Raw genomic sequence first — 17,968 nt, 5'->3', positions numbered from 1 at the left:
GTTAGAGCTGTTTTGAATGAAATGGCTGGGCATTAATTTCTGCATCTCAGAGGATCTTTTTGGGAGGAACTGTAAAGAATGGACTATCGACCCGAACTAGATTTTGTAGTTACCTTATAGGGCTTTTTCTTGTTGTATGTATGTATGTATGTATGTATGTATGTATGTATGTATGTACGTATACATGTAGTTACACTTTTTCTTTCCTTGCCATGCCCACAACTGACTACTGTGTAGATCAGATCTGTGGTCACATGTTAGTCCAAGGATTCAAATACTTGTCTCTTTTTTTGTTGTACACATTCATCATAATCATGATGGTCTTCTCTACTGAGTCACCTACAGTCTCAGCCAGCTCCCTACAGAGGTACATGAAGCTTAACTTTTCTTGTTAGTCTGGGGATGACCACTAATGATGGTGCAGAAGATGTTCAACAAACTATTAAAGCTCTTCATCTTTTAATAACTCATTACAACAACTCCATTTATACCAATACTCATTATACCCTGAAAAAGTCAAGGAAAAGATTACACTTCTACAAGATAGTGTTGTCGAGAAGAGAGAAAGTAGAGGATGTCAAGTAAAGTTTCATGTCACATAGTTTTAAAATTTCTAATAAACATGCATTTTACTTACATTTTATTTACATTACTTTCAACTCCTTAGGGTTTCTACAGTATTAGAGACCTGAGATGATGTGGGCAAAGCAGGGCTGCTGATGGGGAGGGAGGGGGGGGGGGACTTTGTAAGAATTAGGGGGCCTCATAGCTGCCCCATACTACATTATCTGCACATACAAAAGAATAAATCTACTGTAGACTCGAAGACATAAGAAGCCTCAGTAAGAGATGCCACCCTCAATTATTGTAAACATACAACTATGTACACTACAGATTTTGTATGAAATTATTAATTTGTCTGCTAAGTCGTAAAAGTGTGAAGTCATTCTACAAACATGGATCTAGTGGGTGGCCCATTTAACCAATCAAAACTCACTGTACCACACTGTAAACTGCATTACCAAGAGTTCATAATATAAAAAGATAGGATAGTGTCCTACTCCAGTATAGCCTGTATAAACGTGTACTTTGAAGTTATGATGCAATACCTGGACACGTTCAATTACTAGCTCTAACAGAATTTAACTAATCGAACAGTCATTGTATATATGTAATACACTTTTATGTCAAACACCAAGATTCTCTCTGTACTCTACATGTTGATAATACAGTGGAAATGCCAACAATGCAAACCTGCTTTAGATTTGAACTCAGTGCATGTACATTTCACTACATGCACACATGCACATGTACACACCTTTACAAACTAAGGTATTATTTCTGACAGAGTCTTGTTGGTCTGTAACACCTAACCCATTACTGGCCACTGCCACCATATCGTGGCGTGGTATCATAACACAACTAAGGTAGCATTTCTGGCAGTATTGTGGGGTCTTGTTGGCCTGAACACTTCAACTACAAACACTTCAACTACAAACACTATAATTATAATCACAACAGGCGACTATATACTACTGACACAATTCTTCTGTAACAACTTCTGTGCACGAGTCTAACAGAAAACTCTCATTGGGAAGCCATTACACAGTACTACTGCAAACTGATACCTTGCACTGTCAGTAAACACAATTAATGGGACACAAAAGAGGACACAGGTAAGTCTATGAAATAAAGTATTGTATATACTTTGGTATGCCAAAAGGCACCTGTCAGGCTGAAGCAAGCCTGTAGCCTTAGCTATTATAAGTTATGGCATCAATCATTAGTAGAAAATTCCACTAAATTATAGACAGCATTTCAGGTTGTACTGAAAGCATTTTTGGGTTTGGCTATACCAAACCAGTATAGTATGATAGTGCTTTATAGGTTTGCACTTTCTCACAAAAATATTGACCAGAAACCAGCCTCACAATACCTTCATAGTATTAGTTGTGATAAAGAGAGATTTTGTCTCAGAGCCAGCGTACACGTCAACGGACTGCTTTATTAGAAAGATTTAATAATACTAATCACTACACTAACTTTAGAGCTGATGAACTTTTCCACACCCCAGCACGTCCTGATCTTTAATTGGCTGAAGATTTTATATTGATACCACTACTGGGGATTCTGTATCGGTAAGCCACAGGTCACATGAGATCTGGTGATCTCAATAATTCATTTGTATTACCTATGGAGTTCTTAGTGTCAACTTCACAAATCCACAATCAGTCAATTACTAGATCAAGGTAGGCACAGTAACAGGAAGAGAATTCCTGACCTTATTATATCAATACTATAGAGATCAGATGATACACAAATAGATTACACACTATAATAATAATTTGTTAGCTACCCATAACTGTCTACTAGTTACAGACGTGAACATTTTTATTTAGCCACTTTGGCCCGTAGCTACCAATAACCTTACCCACCAGTTTTGTTCATACTTTTTGGCTCAAAAGTAAAGTATATTATCATTAAGTATAGCTAGTAGGCAAAACCCAACACAAGTTATATCATGACACATAATTGTTGTGTAGAATATTAATTTTCTTTCCCAAAGACTAAAAATCAAGTGATCTAGTGTATTTACATAAATAGCTACCCAATATCATTATTTTAGATAAATCTGCTGATGGCAATTGTAGTACAGTGCAATAACTGACACACAATGCAACATAACTATATTAAAATTAATGATATGGCAATCAAAAACAGCTACTGAACTAGCTAATAAACAACAATATTGTCCATTTAGCTGCCGTTATGGTAATAATGATGGACCAGGCTCCATCTCTGAGTTAAATTCTGAATTGTCCAGTAAATATGTAGCTAGAGATTTCCATTCCAGTGCAATTGAGTTCTCTAATACCATTAGTGACTGGGAATTAGATTGGAAATTTCTAAATCAATCATCACTGCCTGTCTTGCTCAAGTGTTAAAATGGCAACACTGACAAGACAGTCACATTAGAATGTTCCATAGTACTTGTCATGATTGGTGGCCATGCTGATCTTAATTTCATTTCTCCTGAAATCTAGGGACCCATCTATTATGCTCAAAATTTTACTTATTATGCTATGCTGCACTGCTCAAAAATTTTACCAATTATGCTCAAATTATGTTCAAGCTTTATGCCTCATTTCCCATGTTTTGCTAATAAATTTGCAGTTATGGGCACAAAATAAGTGGCTGAAGCACATCTTTGTTCTTCAAAATGCATGCGACAGAAAAGATCAATATACTCTAATACAACAGTCATCTGCCTTATTGTTCTATTAGAGTTATTGACTGTTCTATTAGAGTATATCGTTCTTTTTCTGTGAAATGTATTTTGACCATCGGCAAGGATTTTAGTATTGCTCAGATATTCTTCCTATTATGCTAGCATTATGTTCAATGCTTTCAGGCACCTATTATGCTCATAATTATGCCAGCATAATAGGCAGGTCCCTACTGAAACCCCCTTCCAGAGGCGGACCCAGGGATTTACAGGAAATCTCTTTGGATTATACACACTACTTTGAACATTAAGAAATTGAAACTTCAAATTTCCAGAATGTGGAACCTGTCATGAAACAGCACACATTTCAAACTTTAATCTTATACCGTATAGAGGGAAATTTTGGTGGAGGTAAACTTTGGTGAATAGCAAGCTAAATTGCATTTGACGAAATAAATTTTGGCAAATTCAAGCTCAATTTATAGTTATAAAGATGCAAACTCAGGTGCTATGAGTAATTGGTGGGTTAAAACTTTGGCGAATTTGTAGTGAATTGCCAAATTCGCCAGTTTCCCTCTAGATGGTAGTTCCTCAACTCTTGTGGCATTCTTCTGAATTACGACTTTGGTGAAAAGATTGAGATACTCTAATAAAGCACTCAGGAATATAAACTAATATATGTCACTTAGCTGTAGTGGAAATCCCTTTTCAAAATTCCTGCATGTACCCCTACAAAGTTAATTCACCCTACAAAGAATCCCTTGTCTGTTGACACTTACACGTTTGCTGTTTCCAAGGTAGACAATATGTATGTCATTGGGTCTCTCACAGGTGACAATTTTGTAAGGTTTGTATTGGGCAGTGCCTTAGGGGTAGCTAACCACCTCATTAGCAAAGCCTCGTCTTTATATTATTTTTTGTGTGTGCGATTTTGTATCATTATGAATGTGTATAATAATAATAATAATACTGACAGAAATATACATTGAATTGTGTTACTTAAAAAACATAACAGTCTGTCACTTTCGTTTTCCTTTTCTCTTGGGTTGTTCCTACTATCAACATGTCTCTTATTAAAGCCCCCCCACAGCACCTCTGCTTGTAATAACCGAACGGTAAATGGTGAACTACGTGCTACAAACTCTGGACTAAATATGTCTATTTTTCTTCCCTGTTCGATGCTCTCTGATTGGATAACTTTTGGTCCGGGCATGTTATAGGGTTGTTAGCATGGCAACCACCCTTCGGCTTTGGTAGTGAATACTATGTGAAGTATTTAAATATAAAACGTGAGCCATCACTGAATACAATTATCACCTTTAATCCTCTCCTAGAGAATTGCTTCATACTGAGAGGTGAGTAATGAGTGTGTCCTTGATCATCAGTAACAGCCTTCACTCTAATCAATGCAGCATTTCCACAGTTAGGACAGAACTTGCTTGAAGCAACACAAGTGACCCTACAGGCCTACACAACAAAAGGTTAATACGTTATGTACACACAAACACCACAAATAAGGAAGTGGGTTAGTAGGAGATGAGCTGAGATGTCATCAGTCAGCTATAACTAATCAAATGAATGTACTTGTTTGGTATCTGTTAGAGCATCAGGTAAAGTGTACTGAATAGTGTTGGAATCCTCTAATGTGAGGAGGAAATACACTTAGTATAAATTGTCGTCTTATACGTATAGCTTCAAATTTTCGAGGTAAAAAACTTTTGTGATTTCAATCTGATTTCACGAAATGCAAACTTTCGTGATAAATTTTTTGTGATCAATAAATTTTGTGAATTGTAAACGATCATGAGATCAAGAGGCACGTGCACAGCTAATTCAGTTGAGTGAGAATGTGTGATGGTTCAGCAGAGCGTTCTTCTTTTACTCGTCCAGCAATGGTGAGAGGATACCATATTTACAATGCTATATGGGAAGCATACATTGGCAAAGAGCTGGCATGTTTGCGCTAAACAGATAATGAGCGTGGTCGTTACGTAGTATCCGTAGTTAAATCTGCTATTGTAGTTGGACATCTTCCTAGGAAAATATCTACATTGTGCTCCCTCTTGATTTGGTGAGGTGGATCTATTTGTTGTAGGATTACTGGCCACCAATGATACAGCAATGATTTACCCCAAGGTGGAATGGAGTACCTTGTGACCTGTGATTTGAAGGTCATAAAGAAGAGCTGGAAAAGCTGCAAAAGCTACTGGATCATTTTGTGGTGAGAATACACTACTACAAGATGGTACAACTAGCTCAGCAGCAATTCCCAGGCCCAATCCAAATATACAAAACCAGGAAGCAGTTCTTGCATCAAGCATTATTGTCACTGACTCCACAACTCACCAGAGAAGAAAAGACTAAGACTAGCTGATGAGATTGAAACTTTAGAAACAGACCTAGAGACAAGTATCCTAAATGGAGAAATGTTGTCTGACATCCCTGTCAACAAAGCTTGTGGAATTATAAAAGCACAGTTTCCTTATTTGAGGGGACTGCAATTGACACTGCTGCAGTCAAAGAAATCATCCATTATCCTGAAAGAGCAGGTGCAGGTCATACATGATCGTGGTAATCACTGGATTGTAGCGAGTAACGTGGGATGTAAACCTGGTATTCTGTGCTTATCGATTTACACTGTGTTTAAATTTTACCATAGATGTACCGGTACTTTCAGCCACTCTCTTCCACTTCCACTAATGATCTCATAAGTGGAAGATGTCACCATCTTCCACTTATGAGATCATTGTTCAACTCACTGGGAAGTATGATGTACCAGTAAAAGAATGGGCAAATGAGATGAAAGAAAGTGTTTAAGGTTACATAATTAAAAATTTACATAATATGATTACTGATCAATTTTTATAGGAAACTGAGAATGTTGGTATGCAATTTGATTGGATGGACGAGATTGCTGAGTTGTGTCATGATGGTGATGGTGGTGGCAGTGACACAGAAAGCATTGGTGCCCCTAGTGATGTGTCTTTCTTTTCTGATGGTGAGGAAGAGGAAGAGGAGGTTACAACTACTATACCAACTAAGGGTGAAATACCCATGGTTCAAGTCCAGAACCCCTACCTAACATCAGCCAGCAATGTCGACACTACTGCGGAGAGTCCTTCCCTAGTGTCAGCCAGTGATGTTGATTGCATTGTAATGGACACCGCCATGGTACAAGCTCAGAATCCTTCTCTAGTGTCAGCCAGTGATTCTGATTACATTGTAATGGACACCGCCACACTGCAAGGTCAGAATCCTTCCCCAGTGTCAGCCAGCAATGTCGACACTACTGCAGAGAGTCCTTCCCTAGTGTCAGTCAGCAGTGTTGATTGTCTGCTAATGGACAATAGCAACACATACTGTAATTGTACTGACTCAATTTGTCCAAATCAGCCATTGAGAAGCAACGCATCAACAGATGACGACATGCTACAAAGACCATTAAATGTTGTCTCTTCACCACGTTCGACCTTGCAGCCATCCCATGATACTAACAGTGAAAGTGGTCCACTTGGCTTTACAATAATTGGTGATAATATAGATAAGTACTTTCGACCAAGTTACCAAAGGCAAGGTTGACAGACCAAGTCATTGCATTATTTTCACTCATACGCAGCTAAGAACCGTGTTGATGTTTCTTCATTATCTGATGCCAAGCCTTCAGCTGTTCTATCTGTTGAGAGTTTCTTACCAACCCAAGCAGATCTTGATATTTGATGTGTGATTTTGAAATCCTAACGTCAAGGTACATATTATTAGCCCTTTGCAGAACATAAATGTTGCAAAGAATTTATACCACATAGCAAATTTTTTTGAGTGGGACATTAATCAGAAATTTTCTTCATAAAATTTTGAGTGGGAAAATCTTGCCATTTATCAGAAATTTTTCTTCATAAAAAATAAAAATACCCAAGAAATAACCCACTGTAACATTTGGGTTATTTCTTGGATATGCCAAGTTATCTAGAACTGTTGCATTGGTTGATAGTATAAGTTTAGTGTGTACTTCTGATGTAGGTGATGTATATTATATCTTTGCAGGATTCTTGTGAGACACATGCCAAAATACAAAGATCAGGTTGACATGGTAACTTGGCATATACTCTCAGAGCACTGTGAAGAAATGTCTCGGATGTCCAATGTGGTATGGTCACACACTGAACACAATAAAATAATTATCACTATTAAATTATTTAGGTTCCTCTCAGTGTCATTTTAAAGAATAAGGCAAACCTAGGAGACATGTGCCATATAGCGGGCAGCTTGAGTCAGTGGAAGGCAACAATTCTTCCAATGAAAATTCAGGATACCTAGACTAGTGCCATTGTTGTTTTATGGAGGCCAGATGACAGTAGAGAGAACCAGGGGTGCTATGGTGTTGCAATCTTTTCATAATCTATCGATCGATAGATTAGAAGGTTTTGTTCCTGCAATAGCAGATTGGCACGCAAGAATGACCCTAGTTAAGGTTAGTAACTATTGCGTATTTGTTGATATTATCTCGTTGACTCCAGGTGATCTGGGACAGACTATACTCAACAAATTCATCTTGTGACAAAGGAACGTTGTACCAACTAAGAAATTTGTTAAATCGGCTGTCAGTTGGAGCAGATCCTTCAAAGAACATGAAGGCTTTTGAAGATTTTTTAGTAGTAGTACTCAGTGGATATGTCATTACTGCAGCCAAAACCATCAATTCCCAGAGTCAATCCTGTGTAGAAATGGCTAAGGCAATTGTGTCAAAGTGGGTCAAAATAACTTTATTAACAAGTAATGAAACAGTTCCTGGTCCTGCAACAGCTAATTCTCCCTCCACAGATGATGATTCCACAACAGTTCCTGGTTCCACAACCTCCACAGCATCCATTATGAATCTTGTTACCGTACCAGCTTCTGCTTCCATGTCTACAACAGTTATTAGTTCCACAACAGACCCTGGCTCTGTGACAGTTGGTGGGTCTGGTGACATACCGTCCCTGTCAACTGCTAATTTGTATACTATTGACCTGTTCACACTTGGGTTGTTGTGGCATGGTTTTCACGATGCCGTTAAAGAAGGGGACGGTACTCGAATATTGTTATATTGGAAGTTTTTGTTGTTGGTTTTTAAATTAGAAAACCACCACAACTATGCCAAAGAAACGTTCAATTTGACTTTGCAGTCACTCACCCCGTAAATTGTGTGAACTAAAGTGGAGTAGGATGATCAACACTCATGGCAAACCTGGTCACAACGTTCCATGTGATCTGCATATGGAGCATTTTAATAAGCAGCTAATAAGATGCATAAGAAGTGCTGGCTCAAATATTTACCCAAGTGCTATTCAGAGGGTGGCCAAATCACTTGATTAAGTAAGCCACGTTTACTCCCAGTTTGAAAAGGAGCTGTCTATATCAGCCAATAAGGACTATCACACATTCCATTGTTTAAAAAAGACTTGGATGCTATTGTACGTCTGTTAAAGAATGAAAGGACATGCTGTGATGACAATGCACAGAACTACAGTAGCTACAAGCAACAGCCGTTGCTTCTGGATGTCAATTGGGATAAAATTACTGAGTGGGTAAAAGAAAAAATCATCAATGCAAATATGCACATACACTAATACCAGGAGTGCCTCCTGCTAATACATGCAAAGACTTTCTCTGCTATCTAAACTATGTACATACTGTGTAATTTTTTTCCATGAAATTTTGATTTTAATACTTTAAAAGTAAAATTACATGATTGTACAAACGTGCACTACATAGTACAATTATGGCAATTACAAAGTGGAACACATAGATCACAACAACGGCAAGCAGTAATTGAGCAACTATTGTCTGAGCCAAAAAGGAAACCTTGAAATAATAATTTTCTCTGACAGACTGAAACATTCCCGACATACGTTTTCATTGCTCTTGAAGTATGTTTACCGGACTTCTTGTATAAAATAGCTTCTGAATGAGATCCATCTCTACCAGCCCTCCCTGTTTCTTGTGCTAATTCTTCCAGTGTATTAGGTGATCCCCAGTGTATGATTCTGGTAATGTCGGCACAATCGACCCCTAGTCCAAATGCATTGGTTGCTATGATCAACCTGAGACTGGTATCCCTTTTACAGGATTAGCTCTCTCGCCTCTGTCTTTGATCCTAATGTGAAATTATCAATGAGCCCGTAGTGAATATTTATTACTGGCATGCCGGGTGGTTCAGTAATTTTGTCTTTCAAGAGTTTCTTCAATTCAAACAACAGTTTAACACACTGCAAGTGTGATCTGCAAAACAGAACTGTTTTTGGTGTATTGGTTTATAACTCAACAAGTTCAGCAGAAACTATGGCAGCCAGATCGTTTACGTCAATTGATGGTTTGACAATGAACTTAATGTTAGGCCTTCCTGAGTGTATCCCAATAAGTACTACATCCTTCAAGTCAAGACGATTTTCAACGCATTTCAAAATTTCTTGAGTTGCAGTAGCTGTCAAAGCCATCACATTGACACTATTTGGTAAAATACTGCGTAGTGTTCCTAGCTTCGCAAAGGCTACACGGAAGTTATCACCCCTGGAAGTCACAGAATAGAATAGCATTCAATTAATAAGATGAAACTTACCACATCTTTACACAGTGTGCCTCATCCACTACAAATGCTATCATTCTTTTTTGGTATGAGTCGCTTTAAAACATGTGCCAGTATCACTTGATATTCAACATACTTTCTGGGCTGATATATACTAGCTGGACCTCACCATTCACGACTTTGGTACATGCATCATTATCTGTCTGAACCTCTCCAACAAACTCAACTGATATCCCCGTAGGTGTGAATCTCTGTCTCTGGTCCATCATAAGTGAGGTTAAGGGGCTAACAACAACAGCAAGGCTACCAGATCTTCCTGTTGGACACAGAATAATGGTAAGTCAACTATAAAAATTTGCTGCATACATGCCCAAAAAATAATTAATTGCAAGTGGAAGAATAGCATAGATAACAGATTTTCCGTAACCAGTTGGGAGTGACACAAACGTGTCTCTTCCAGACATAAAAGTATGGACTGCTTCCAGCTGTTTAGGCTTCAGTGGATTAAGTGGCATTGCTTCTAAAGCCCGCGTAATCGCCTCATTGATAGATTTTTCTGCCAGTTCTGTTACTTGTTCCATCACCGGAGAATCTGTCACGGCCTCGTGCACACTATCCGCCATTATTACGCTTTCAAATACAAGCGCATGGGACAAGTTATTGGATAATTGTAAATGTCAGATGATGTACCCATGATCAGCACTCCAAGTGTTGACGAAGGTGCTGAAGACGACTTGCCTATACAAACTGGACCAGACCCTTTCAGCGCGGACGCTTACAATCTCTAATCGATAAGCCCCTGCGCTGAAATAGTGGTCTGGCCACGCGAGACTATTATGTTGTATGGTTTGTGAGATATGCTAGTTTAAAACACTCTGATTGGAGTCTCCCAGAAATGCAGCGGTGAAGGGGTTAATTAATTAATTAAAATGCCTTATCGCTGCAGCAGTTCTGTGAGATACAGCGTAGTTGGCAATTGTAGCCTTGTCCGTTCCTAACAGCCATTTGCTGTACAGTCTTCATTTCCTTCCATCCAGCATGCTACTACCAGTTGCTGTTGAAAACACAACTGATACACTATTGTTCGCAGCCTTAATAGTTGATGGTGGAACCCATTTTGACAGAGGACCATTTGGGTTAGGAAGGGGTGATTCACGCTTGAAGAACTTGTACAAACTCATATTCGCTTTGGTCTAGTTTGGCGCCTTCGATTCATGTAGACTATTACGTGCAGTGATGAAGAATGAATTATGTGATGTAATCAGCTCAAGCAGATTATTTTTGTGAAAAAAATCCATGATTGCAGTAGCCATCACAAAAATCACGAAAGTTTTTGTCCCCAAAAGTTTGGAGCTATACGGTACCTCAGTGACATGCATCATTGTACACAGGAAGTTACCAATAATTATGTCACATTGTTAACTGAAGGTGCAAATATTTCAATGCCACAACGTGGGTGAAATAAATCCCATTATCAAATTAGGTAACCATCACTTTCGGTTGGTTGGAAACTGGTTTCTATATACAGCCCCTGTAACTGCAAACAGCCTGTGCATTTCCTGTGATTACCAGGGTCTTAATGGGGGATAAATGATAATAACTTGCTGGCATCGCAACAACTGTGCCAGAACCACTGCAAAGTTGGGAGATGTTCAACCTTTCTGCATTGCAGACAGGGAAATTTGTAAATGGAAACACGCACTGCAGGCAATGTTCAACACAAAGAAATAAACCCAATACGTATATATATACTTTGTCCTGTGTCACTAAAACGCTAGCAATGTGTTGTAATGTAACTAATGAAGGTGTACATGCTCCCCTTTCAACTTGATGGAATTCGTTACACCCAGTAGCCTAGGAGGCCAGCCACATTGTTATTTGGTTGTTTTACACCCCTACATACAGCCAGTACAAGGCTCCACTTAGAGAACAGGAGCACTTGCCACCCTAAAATTTAGCAAAAGCTTACATGAAAGTCTGAGATGTACCATTGCCCCCCCTTACTCTCATAAAACCTTATTTTGCCCCCTCTCGAGTCATTTTCTAAATAACGGCCTGTTATTGGGAAAAGATTATCATAATGTCGCTTCACCTGTCTTTTTAACTGGCACGTATTAACTGTCTTAAACCAAAGTCTACCTGTTTGGAAGTTTACTACAGGCTCTATGCAACCTTCATTCCTCACATACAGGCTGTACAAATTTTGCTCAGAAAGACAAACCCGGTTGATCTTAATTCAAGCACTATTGCAATTGAGCTATGGGTGATGGGTAAAAACGGCATTTTCTTGGCTCCTGTAAAACACATAATTGTCTGTCGCATGTCCGCACTAGTTGTATTTGGCCGTGTTGTTCTAAGGATCCAGCTGTTTACCCTTTGGGTTAGGAAAATGAAGTAGACTATTCTCTTTCAGATTACATTTCAGAAGGCTCAGTCTCACATATTAATCTATTCCAAACATCTACATGTGGCTTGGTGGTTTGTGGAGGTGATACCTTTCATCTGCCGTTCCCTTTTACTGCACATTGAATAAATTTGAAGCAAGCCAGTATGTACACTTCTCATAACAAGGGATATACTGAATAGCAGTACATTTGTAGCAGTGTATTTGTCTGATCAATAATCTATCCAATGACAGTACATGTAGTCCCATTTGAAGTACCACATTCTAACAAGCAGAACATAGCAGTAAAATTGTGTGAATGCATGTGTGTGTGTGTGTGTGTGTGTGTGTGTGTGTGTGTGTGTGTGTGTGTGTGTGTGTGTGTGTGTGTGTGTGTGTGTGTGTGTGTGTGTGCATGTTAATGTGTAATTATGAATTAAAGTACAAAAGAAGTGGAGCTTACAGCTATTCAGTAGAGATTTTCACTAAAAAAATTTATTGGAATTGCCTTGACCAATACTACCAAGGGTATTTTGAGGCTGGCATCTGGTCAGTATTTTGTAACATTTACTGTTATCAGGAGTGCAATTAGCACATCAAATCATATGGACACCGAATAAAGGAGCATGTAACTCCATAGACAGCAATGTAGGAAAGAAGGGGCATTTGTGGTAAAGTGGGGGGGGGGAGCTAAGTGGTAGCAAGGATAAATAAACTATTTTTGACCATCTCAGAAAAACCTGACTTGTTTATACAACTTCCAAATTTTCTTTAAATTTTTCAGCATTATCTGCAGTATCCAAGGAATGGATTACCAAAGTTTCAGCCTTCTGTGGGTGAGTAGTTTTGAAATTGTAGCACTAGACAGTAGGAAGAACAAGATAATCGATTGGTACAGCGACTATACCAAAAATAAACCACAGGCGCTTACATTCACAGCCATAACTTCGGTTTGAATTAATTTACAATGGCTTAAAATATTCACCATGGATTAGCAAATCCACCAAGGTATAGCTTTAGCCCTGTAGTCACTTATGCAGATGGGTATTCAGGCAGTTTTTTTGAAGAAATGACAACAATCTTGCTTACATTTAACACATCATAAACAAATGCACGTGACAGGCATACCGTTAAGGCTACAGACACGAAACAGAGATTTCTAACTCTCCATGAGCAGGCGAATAAGTTGATGTATAGCTTTAATTGATTTGAGTCTTCTCTCTTTGAGAAATGGTCCAATAAAAGTTGCATATTTTTCTTTGTAGCATGTATAATTTTACAATTTAAAAAAAAATTCAATTTTCTCAATATACATGCTTGTGCAAACAAGTCGGGTTTTTGCTGAGATGGTCACATTTAGTAACCTGGATAGGTTGATGCAGTCAGGGGTAGTTGAGGGTTTCTCATCAGTGTGCAAAGTGCACCAGCATGTTCTAGCTAAGGGGGTCTGGGGGAATACCCAGGAAAATTATCTAAACTACTTATCAAAAGATTGAATCTTTAATTAATATTAACACTGCTGTGTAAGAGAGAAAACTTGACAATTGTACGACTTTAAACATATGTATTGAAACTAAAACGTAGAAGTAACTTATTAGCCAAATAATGGACTGTTGCAAATTTTTTTGAAAATAGTTATCAAAAGATTGGATTTCGAGGTACTTTTATTCAAATGGCATCCTTAAATTTCAAGAGTGGGCAAGGGGGACATTCAGTTTCCAAAAAAATCTACCCCCCCCTAAAATAAACCCTGAACAAGGTTCCTTATTAGGACATTCTGCGGAGATGCATGTTCGAGTACTGTCATGTTACTAGCACAGCAAACTCAACAAAGATGAATGGCACAACAGAAGAATGGTAGGACAGGTATAGCAGGACAGCCCTTCTACATTCAGTAGTTACTCTGTTGACTATTCCAAGCTTTCCTTTCGACTTGATGGCCTTCCTTACACACAAGATAATGGAGTAGTGGCCCTTTCTGTCAATTTCTGTGTATCCTTGTCACGTGTTAGAGTTGTAGGACACTGAACTACAGAATACTTGCACTCACACACACTTGTAACAGTAGGTATAATTAATAGCACTGCACGAATATATTGGCGTACCACGTATGATGACGTGATTATTAGTTGTCGCCTCATGCTGTTCCTACAAGAGTGATGCAACCAATAATATACATCACTAACACAAAACATCATGTTTGAATTTGGACCATTCATAATGTTTGTAGTGTACAGAGTTGTGTGCTTCTTTGTCCATAGGATTTGATGCGCACCTGTTGTCATACACCCCCACCTGTAGTCCCTACTATACAGTACTACTGTACATACTGTATGATACAATTACACATGTACATAGTTACCTGCATGGAGTAGTCAGTGGTGATGCAGCCTACAGCCACGCCCTCAGAAGCTGCAGTTATAGCTCCACCCATCTGCTTAGTCTCGCCCCAGGCTCGGATAGGGTCTGGTGACACGCAATACCTGACAAACACTTGGCTACGACTGAACAAATCGTCGGTCACCAATCAGAATCGAGATCGTATTTTAATGTCACAATACATAAGGCCACTCCAATTTGTTTTTATGTTTCTGGTCATCTGAAGTTTAGTTTTAGATGCGGGCGGGCGGAATTCAGCAACAAAGCAATAATGAAGTGACTGCTCAATTAGAGTATTTTTGTGATTTTCTGACTGTTTTATTAGAGTATATCGATCCGTACTAAGCACTATGCTCATTTCTTGCAGGTTTTCACTGACAAAAGACATATAGTGACACGTAAGCAGTTAGATTTAGTATGTTTGTAGCAGCCCAATATTTGTTTCTGAAATCCAGCTTTTTCAAAAATCTGATGCGGGCATATTCCCCATGTATTTCTGAAATTTCACTTTCTGTAAATAAGGATGCGGGCGGTGGACCAGAAACATAATTACCAATTGGAGTGGCCTAATATTCACGCGTATGAGAATGGCAATATCTTTGTGTGATGAGCGACTTAGGGAAATTGTGGACAAAATTGCTGTTGAACTTGGTTATTCGAGACTGAAAACGGAGCAAATGCAAGCAATATTGGAGTTCCTACAGGGATGAGATGTTTTTGTTGTTCTTCCTACTGGATATGGAAAGAGTCTGTGGCCAGACTATATCACCCACATCGTTTTATTCTACCAAACTCATCCACCTATTCATACCAACAGAGCTTTTTCTCCAGATCAATTAAGGATTGGAACAACTTACCATCTTCCATCATTGAGAGCAACAATATTGACTCTTTTTCAGTGGAACTGCAAACATTGTATGGAACTCAATAACTGTAATCTTTGTAACTACGTAGCTAAATTTATTTTGACTGCTTTTTTTTTCCTGAGCATATCAGCTGTGCCGTCTGCTCAGTAACAATAATAATAATAATATGCTTGTTTGCCTTTAGTTTGTCGGAGAAAGAAGTCTATTGCTGTTATTGTATCTCCTTTAATTGCTTTGATGGAAGATCAAGTGAGCTCATTTTCATCAAGAGGGAATAGAAGTGTGAGAGTCGGCAAAAGTTCAGATGAACTGACCAGGCAAAAAATCTTTGATGGAGAATACCAGTTAGTTTTTATTAGTCCAGAAGTGTGAGAAATTGGTAGGTAAATGAATTAGCAATACAAATAAATCACACACTCCTAAATACCTAATAAGAAATATTTCATGCTGAAGTTTACATTGTGATTGTTATTTCTTCTTATGTATGCAGGGGTAGAGTTCTGCACAGAGTACTCCTATTTGTCAGAGATCCGTAGTTTATACCACAGAATGTTAACATGATGGCGTTGACAGCTACTGCTTCAGATGCCACAATAAGAGACATTGCATGTGATGTCAGAATGTACAGTCCCATCCTTGTGGAGGGCTGTCCAGACAAGCAGAATTTGTTCTTTGGTGTTAGGAAGGTAAAAGGATTGAGAGACTTTTACATCATTAGTGATGCATCTGAAAGCAAGGAGGCTAGAATTTGCTTGTACTATAATTTTTCGCCAGTGTCAAGTTGAATGTGGCAATCTGTATGACCTGTTCCTGCAGGAATTAGGAAGTGAATTTATGGAACCAATTGGAGCCCATTACTCATTACCACAATATCGTTTAGTGAATGTTTACACAAAAGACACAGAGGAATACACTAAAAGTTCTGTGCTAGCACAGTGCACAGATGCAAGCTCCTGTTTAAGGGTAATCATCTGCACAGCTGCCTTTGGAATGGGTGTAGATTGTATTGGTGTGAACAGAGTAATCCATTATGGGCCCCCAAATGATGTGGAAACATATATTCAGCAGACAGGACGGTCAGGAAGAAATGGTGAGAGCTCCCACTGTCAGTTATTGATTATTAAAGAACAGATACGATTCTGCGATCACAGCATGAAGAGTTACTGTGAAAATCTCACAAATTGCAGAAGAGACTCTTTGTATTCCGGTTTCTCTAGCTACAAGACTTATGGACTGAAGTGTAATTGTTGTGACATCTGTGCATTTGAATGTAGATGCGCAAAATGCCTTGAGTTACTCAAACAATTGCAATTGTTTCAATATGAACACTGAAATGTATTCATGTGCGTATGTACATTGAATTGTAATCATGTGTATAGAGTTATCACGAATATAGCTATTATTTAGGCTTTAAACTACTAGGAAGTTCTAGGAATTTCTAACCTCAGATTTTGCTCCGACAACAGCATGCCATAATATCGCCTCAATATCAACAAGACCTATTGTTATTATCATTACAACACATTTCTGGGGTACAGCTAGTACAGAAGATGTTGGACATTTGCACTAAAAGTTTTTATAGTACGGGCTATAAAGGTTATACCGGAAACTTGTACCTTTTCACCATCACCACTTTTAGTCAGCACTCTTCGACGCTTCTTTAGTGTAGTTTTGCCGCAGCCAAGGCATTGAGACTAGTACAGTCTAGCCCAGTCTGCGGACGACTATGAGATCACGTGATAACAAACAACGCGGGAAAAGCGTAATACCTGATGCAATAAGTATGTTGTATGGGTTTGTAGTTCAGCCAAGTGTTTGTATTGCGTGTCACCAGACCCTATCCGGGTCTGGGGTGAGACTACCATCTGCTCACATGCTATGTGTACATTAGCAGGAGTTATCCAATCATCTTCTGTTTCATCAGGTAAGGGTGACTCCTCATTATCTGGCTGATCAGGTGATGACAGAAATTCTAATACCACAGGGGGAGACGATGATGTAACAGCCAAGGGGTGATGATAACACAACTGGGGGGTGCAAACGATGACACTACATAACACAGCTTAATATTTAACACCAAACCACCCCACTAACCATGTTGTATGGCTTGTGTGATGGTTCCCCCAGTTCTAACTGGTAAGGTAGCACTTGTAGGCGCTGGCGCGTAGTTGAGCCCTTAATCTTTTCCACGGTTTCTTTCACTGCATACACTTTATCAGCACTTCGTTCATACTCTCCCCTACCACCTCCTTTGATCAGTGCCCCGCTGTCTAACACTAGCGCTTTCATCATCTGCGTCACCACGTGCTTATTCACGTGAGCTCGCACGTGAGGCATCGTAGGCATGCAGCACCTACTACCGTGTTTTTCAGGTTTCTTGCGAAAATCAAAGCATAAACGTGATCAAACACGTGATCTGTAATTCAAACATCTCGAACTTGCAAGGCATTAAAGTGAATATTCCTACCTTTTGCCGATCATTGTACACGTTCAAGTATTGCTAGTATGTTGCAAGTTATGTAAGCCTTGCTAGTTCGAAGCACGGATCACGT

At 38.9% G+C, this 17,968-nt stretch overlaps 3 protein-coding genes across 7 annotated transcripts; 2 read left to right on the top strand and 1 right to left on the bottom strand.

Moving 5' to 3' along the window:
- Positions 1-4,134: 4,134 nt before the first annotated feature.
- Positions 4,135-17,754, bottom strand: LOC136262865 (uncharacterized). Of its 5 annotated transcripts, XR_010704350.1 has the most exons (5): positions 17,511-17,754; positions 17,186-17,443; positions 17,033-17,140; positions 9,822-10,104; positions 8,879-9,772 (listed from the first exon to the last, which is right to left on the bottom strand). XR_010704350.1 is itself a non-coding variant. In XM_066057291.1 (3 exons), exons 1-3 carry the CDS (start codon positions 17,751-17,753, stop codon positions 17,111-17,113), a joined length of 531 nt encoding a protein of 176 aa, XP_065913363.1. In that variant the 5' UTR covers position 17,754; the 3' UTR covers positions 15,124-17,110. The 5 variants fall into 5 exon arrangements, 1 of the variants encoding a protein (XP_065913363.1); XR_010704353.1 differs by lacking the exons at positions 8,879-9,772; positions 9,822-10,104; positions 17,033-17,140; positions 17,186-17,443; positions 17,511-17,754 and adding exons at positions 4,135-4,489; positions 4,544-4,685; positions 14,534-14,951; XR_010704352.1 differs by lacking the exons at positions 17,033-17,140; positions 17,186-17,443; positions 17,511-17,754 and adding an exon at positions 14,534-14,910 and having other exon boundaries at positions 8,889-9,772.
- Positions 5,959-8,930, top strand: LOC136262859 (uncharacterized). Its single transcript, XM_066057285.1, has 5 exons — positions 5,959-6,044; positions 6,095-6,971; positions 7,268-7,370; positions 7,424-7,694; positions 7,741-8,930. The coding sequence occupies exon 2, from the start codon at positions 6,113-6,115 to the stop codon at positions 6,803-6,805; it is 693 nt and encodes a 230-aa protein (XP_065913357.1). The 5' UTR covers positions 5,959-6,044; positions 6,095-6,112; the 3' UTR covers positions 6,806-6,971; positions 7,268-7,370; positions 7,424-7,694; positions 7,741-8,930.
- Positions 15,977-16,585, top strand: LOC136264711 (ATP-dependent DNA helicase RecQ-like). The gene is made up of 3 exons (XM_066059488.1): positions 15,977-16,156; positions 16,233-16,506; positions 16,548-16,585. Exons 1-3 carry the CDS (start codon positions 15,977-15,979, stop codon positions 16,583-16,585), a joined length of 492 nt encoding a protein of 163 aa, XP_065915560.1.
- Positions 17,755-17,968: the final 214 nt, after the last annotated feature.

Source organism: Dysidea avara, chromosome 8, assembly GCF_963678975.1.
Source record: "Dysidea avara chromosome 8, odDysAvar1.4, whole genome shotgun sequence".
NCBI lineage: Eukaryota > Metazoa > Porifera > Demospongiae > Dictyoceratida > Dysideidae > Dysidea > Dysidea avara.
The sequence above is the reverse complement of the archived record's forward strand: the minus strand, read 5'-3'. Positions and strand labels throughout refer to the sequence as shown.

Excerpts from the sequence above, each read along its gene's own strand:
- LOC136262859 (XM_066057285.1), top strand. The coding sequence starts at position 6,113 with ATGCAATTTGATTGGATGGACGAGATTGCTGAGTTGTGTCATGATGGT.
- LOC136264711 (XM_066059488.1), top strand. The coding sequence starts at position 15,977 with ATGGCGTTGACAGCTACTGCTTCAGATGCCACAATAAGAGACATTGCA. Across the intron at positions 16,157-16,232 it reads ATGCATCTGAAAGCAAGGAG|GAATTAGGAAGTGAATTTAT; the intron begins GCTAGAATTTGC and ends CTGTTCCTGCAG. Across the intron at positions 16,507-16,547 it reads AGGACGGTCAGGAAGAAATG|ATACGATTCTGCGATCACAG; the intron begins GTGAGAGCTCCC and ends ATTAAAGAACAG.
- LOC136262865 (XM_066057291.1), bottom strand. The coding sequence starts at position 17,753 with ATGCCTCACGTGCGAGCTCACGTGAATAAGCACGTGGTGACGCAGATG. Across the intron at positions 17,444-17,510 it reads CACACAAGCCATACAACATG|TTGTGTTATCATCACCCCTT; the intron begins GTTAGTGGGGTG and ends TGCACCCCCCAG. Across the intron at positions 17,141-17,185 it reads CAACATACTTATTGCATCAG|TCGTCCGCAGACTGGGCTAG; the intron begins GTATTACGCTTT and ends GTGATCTCATAG.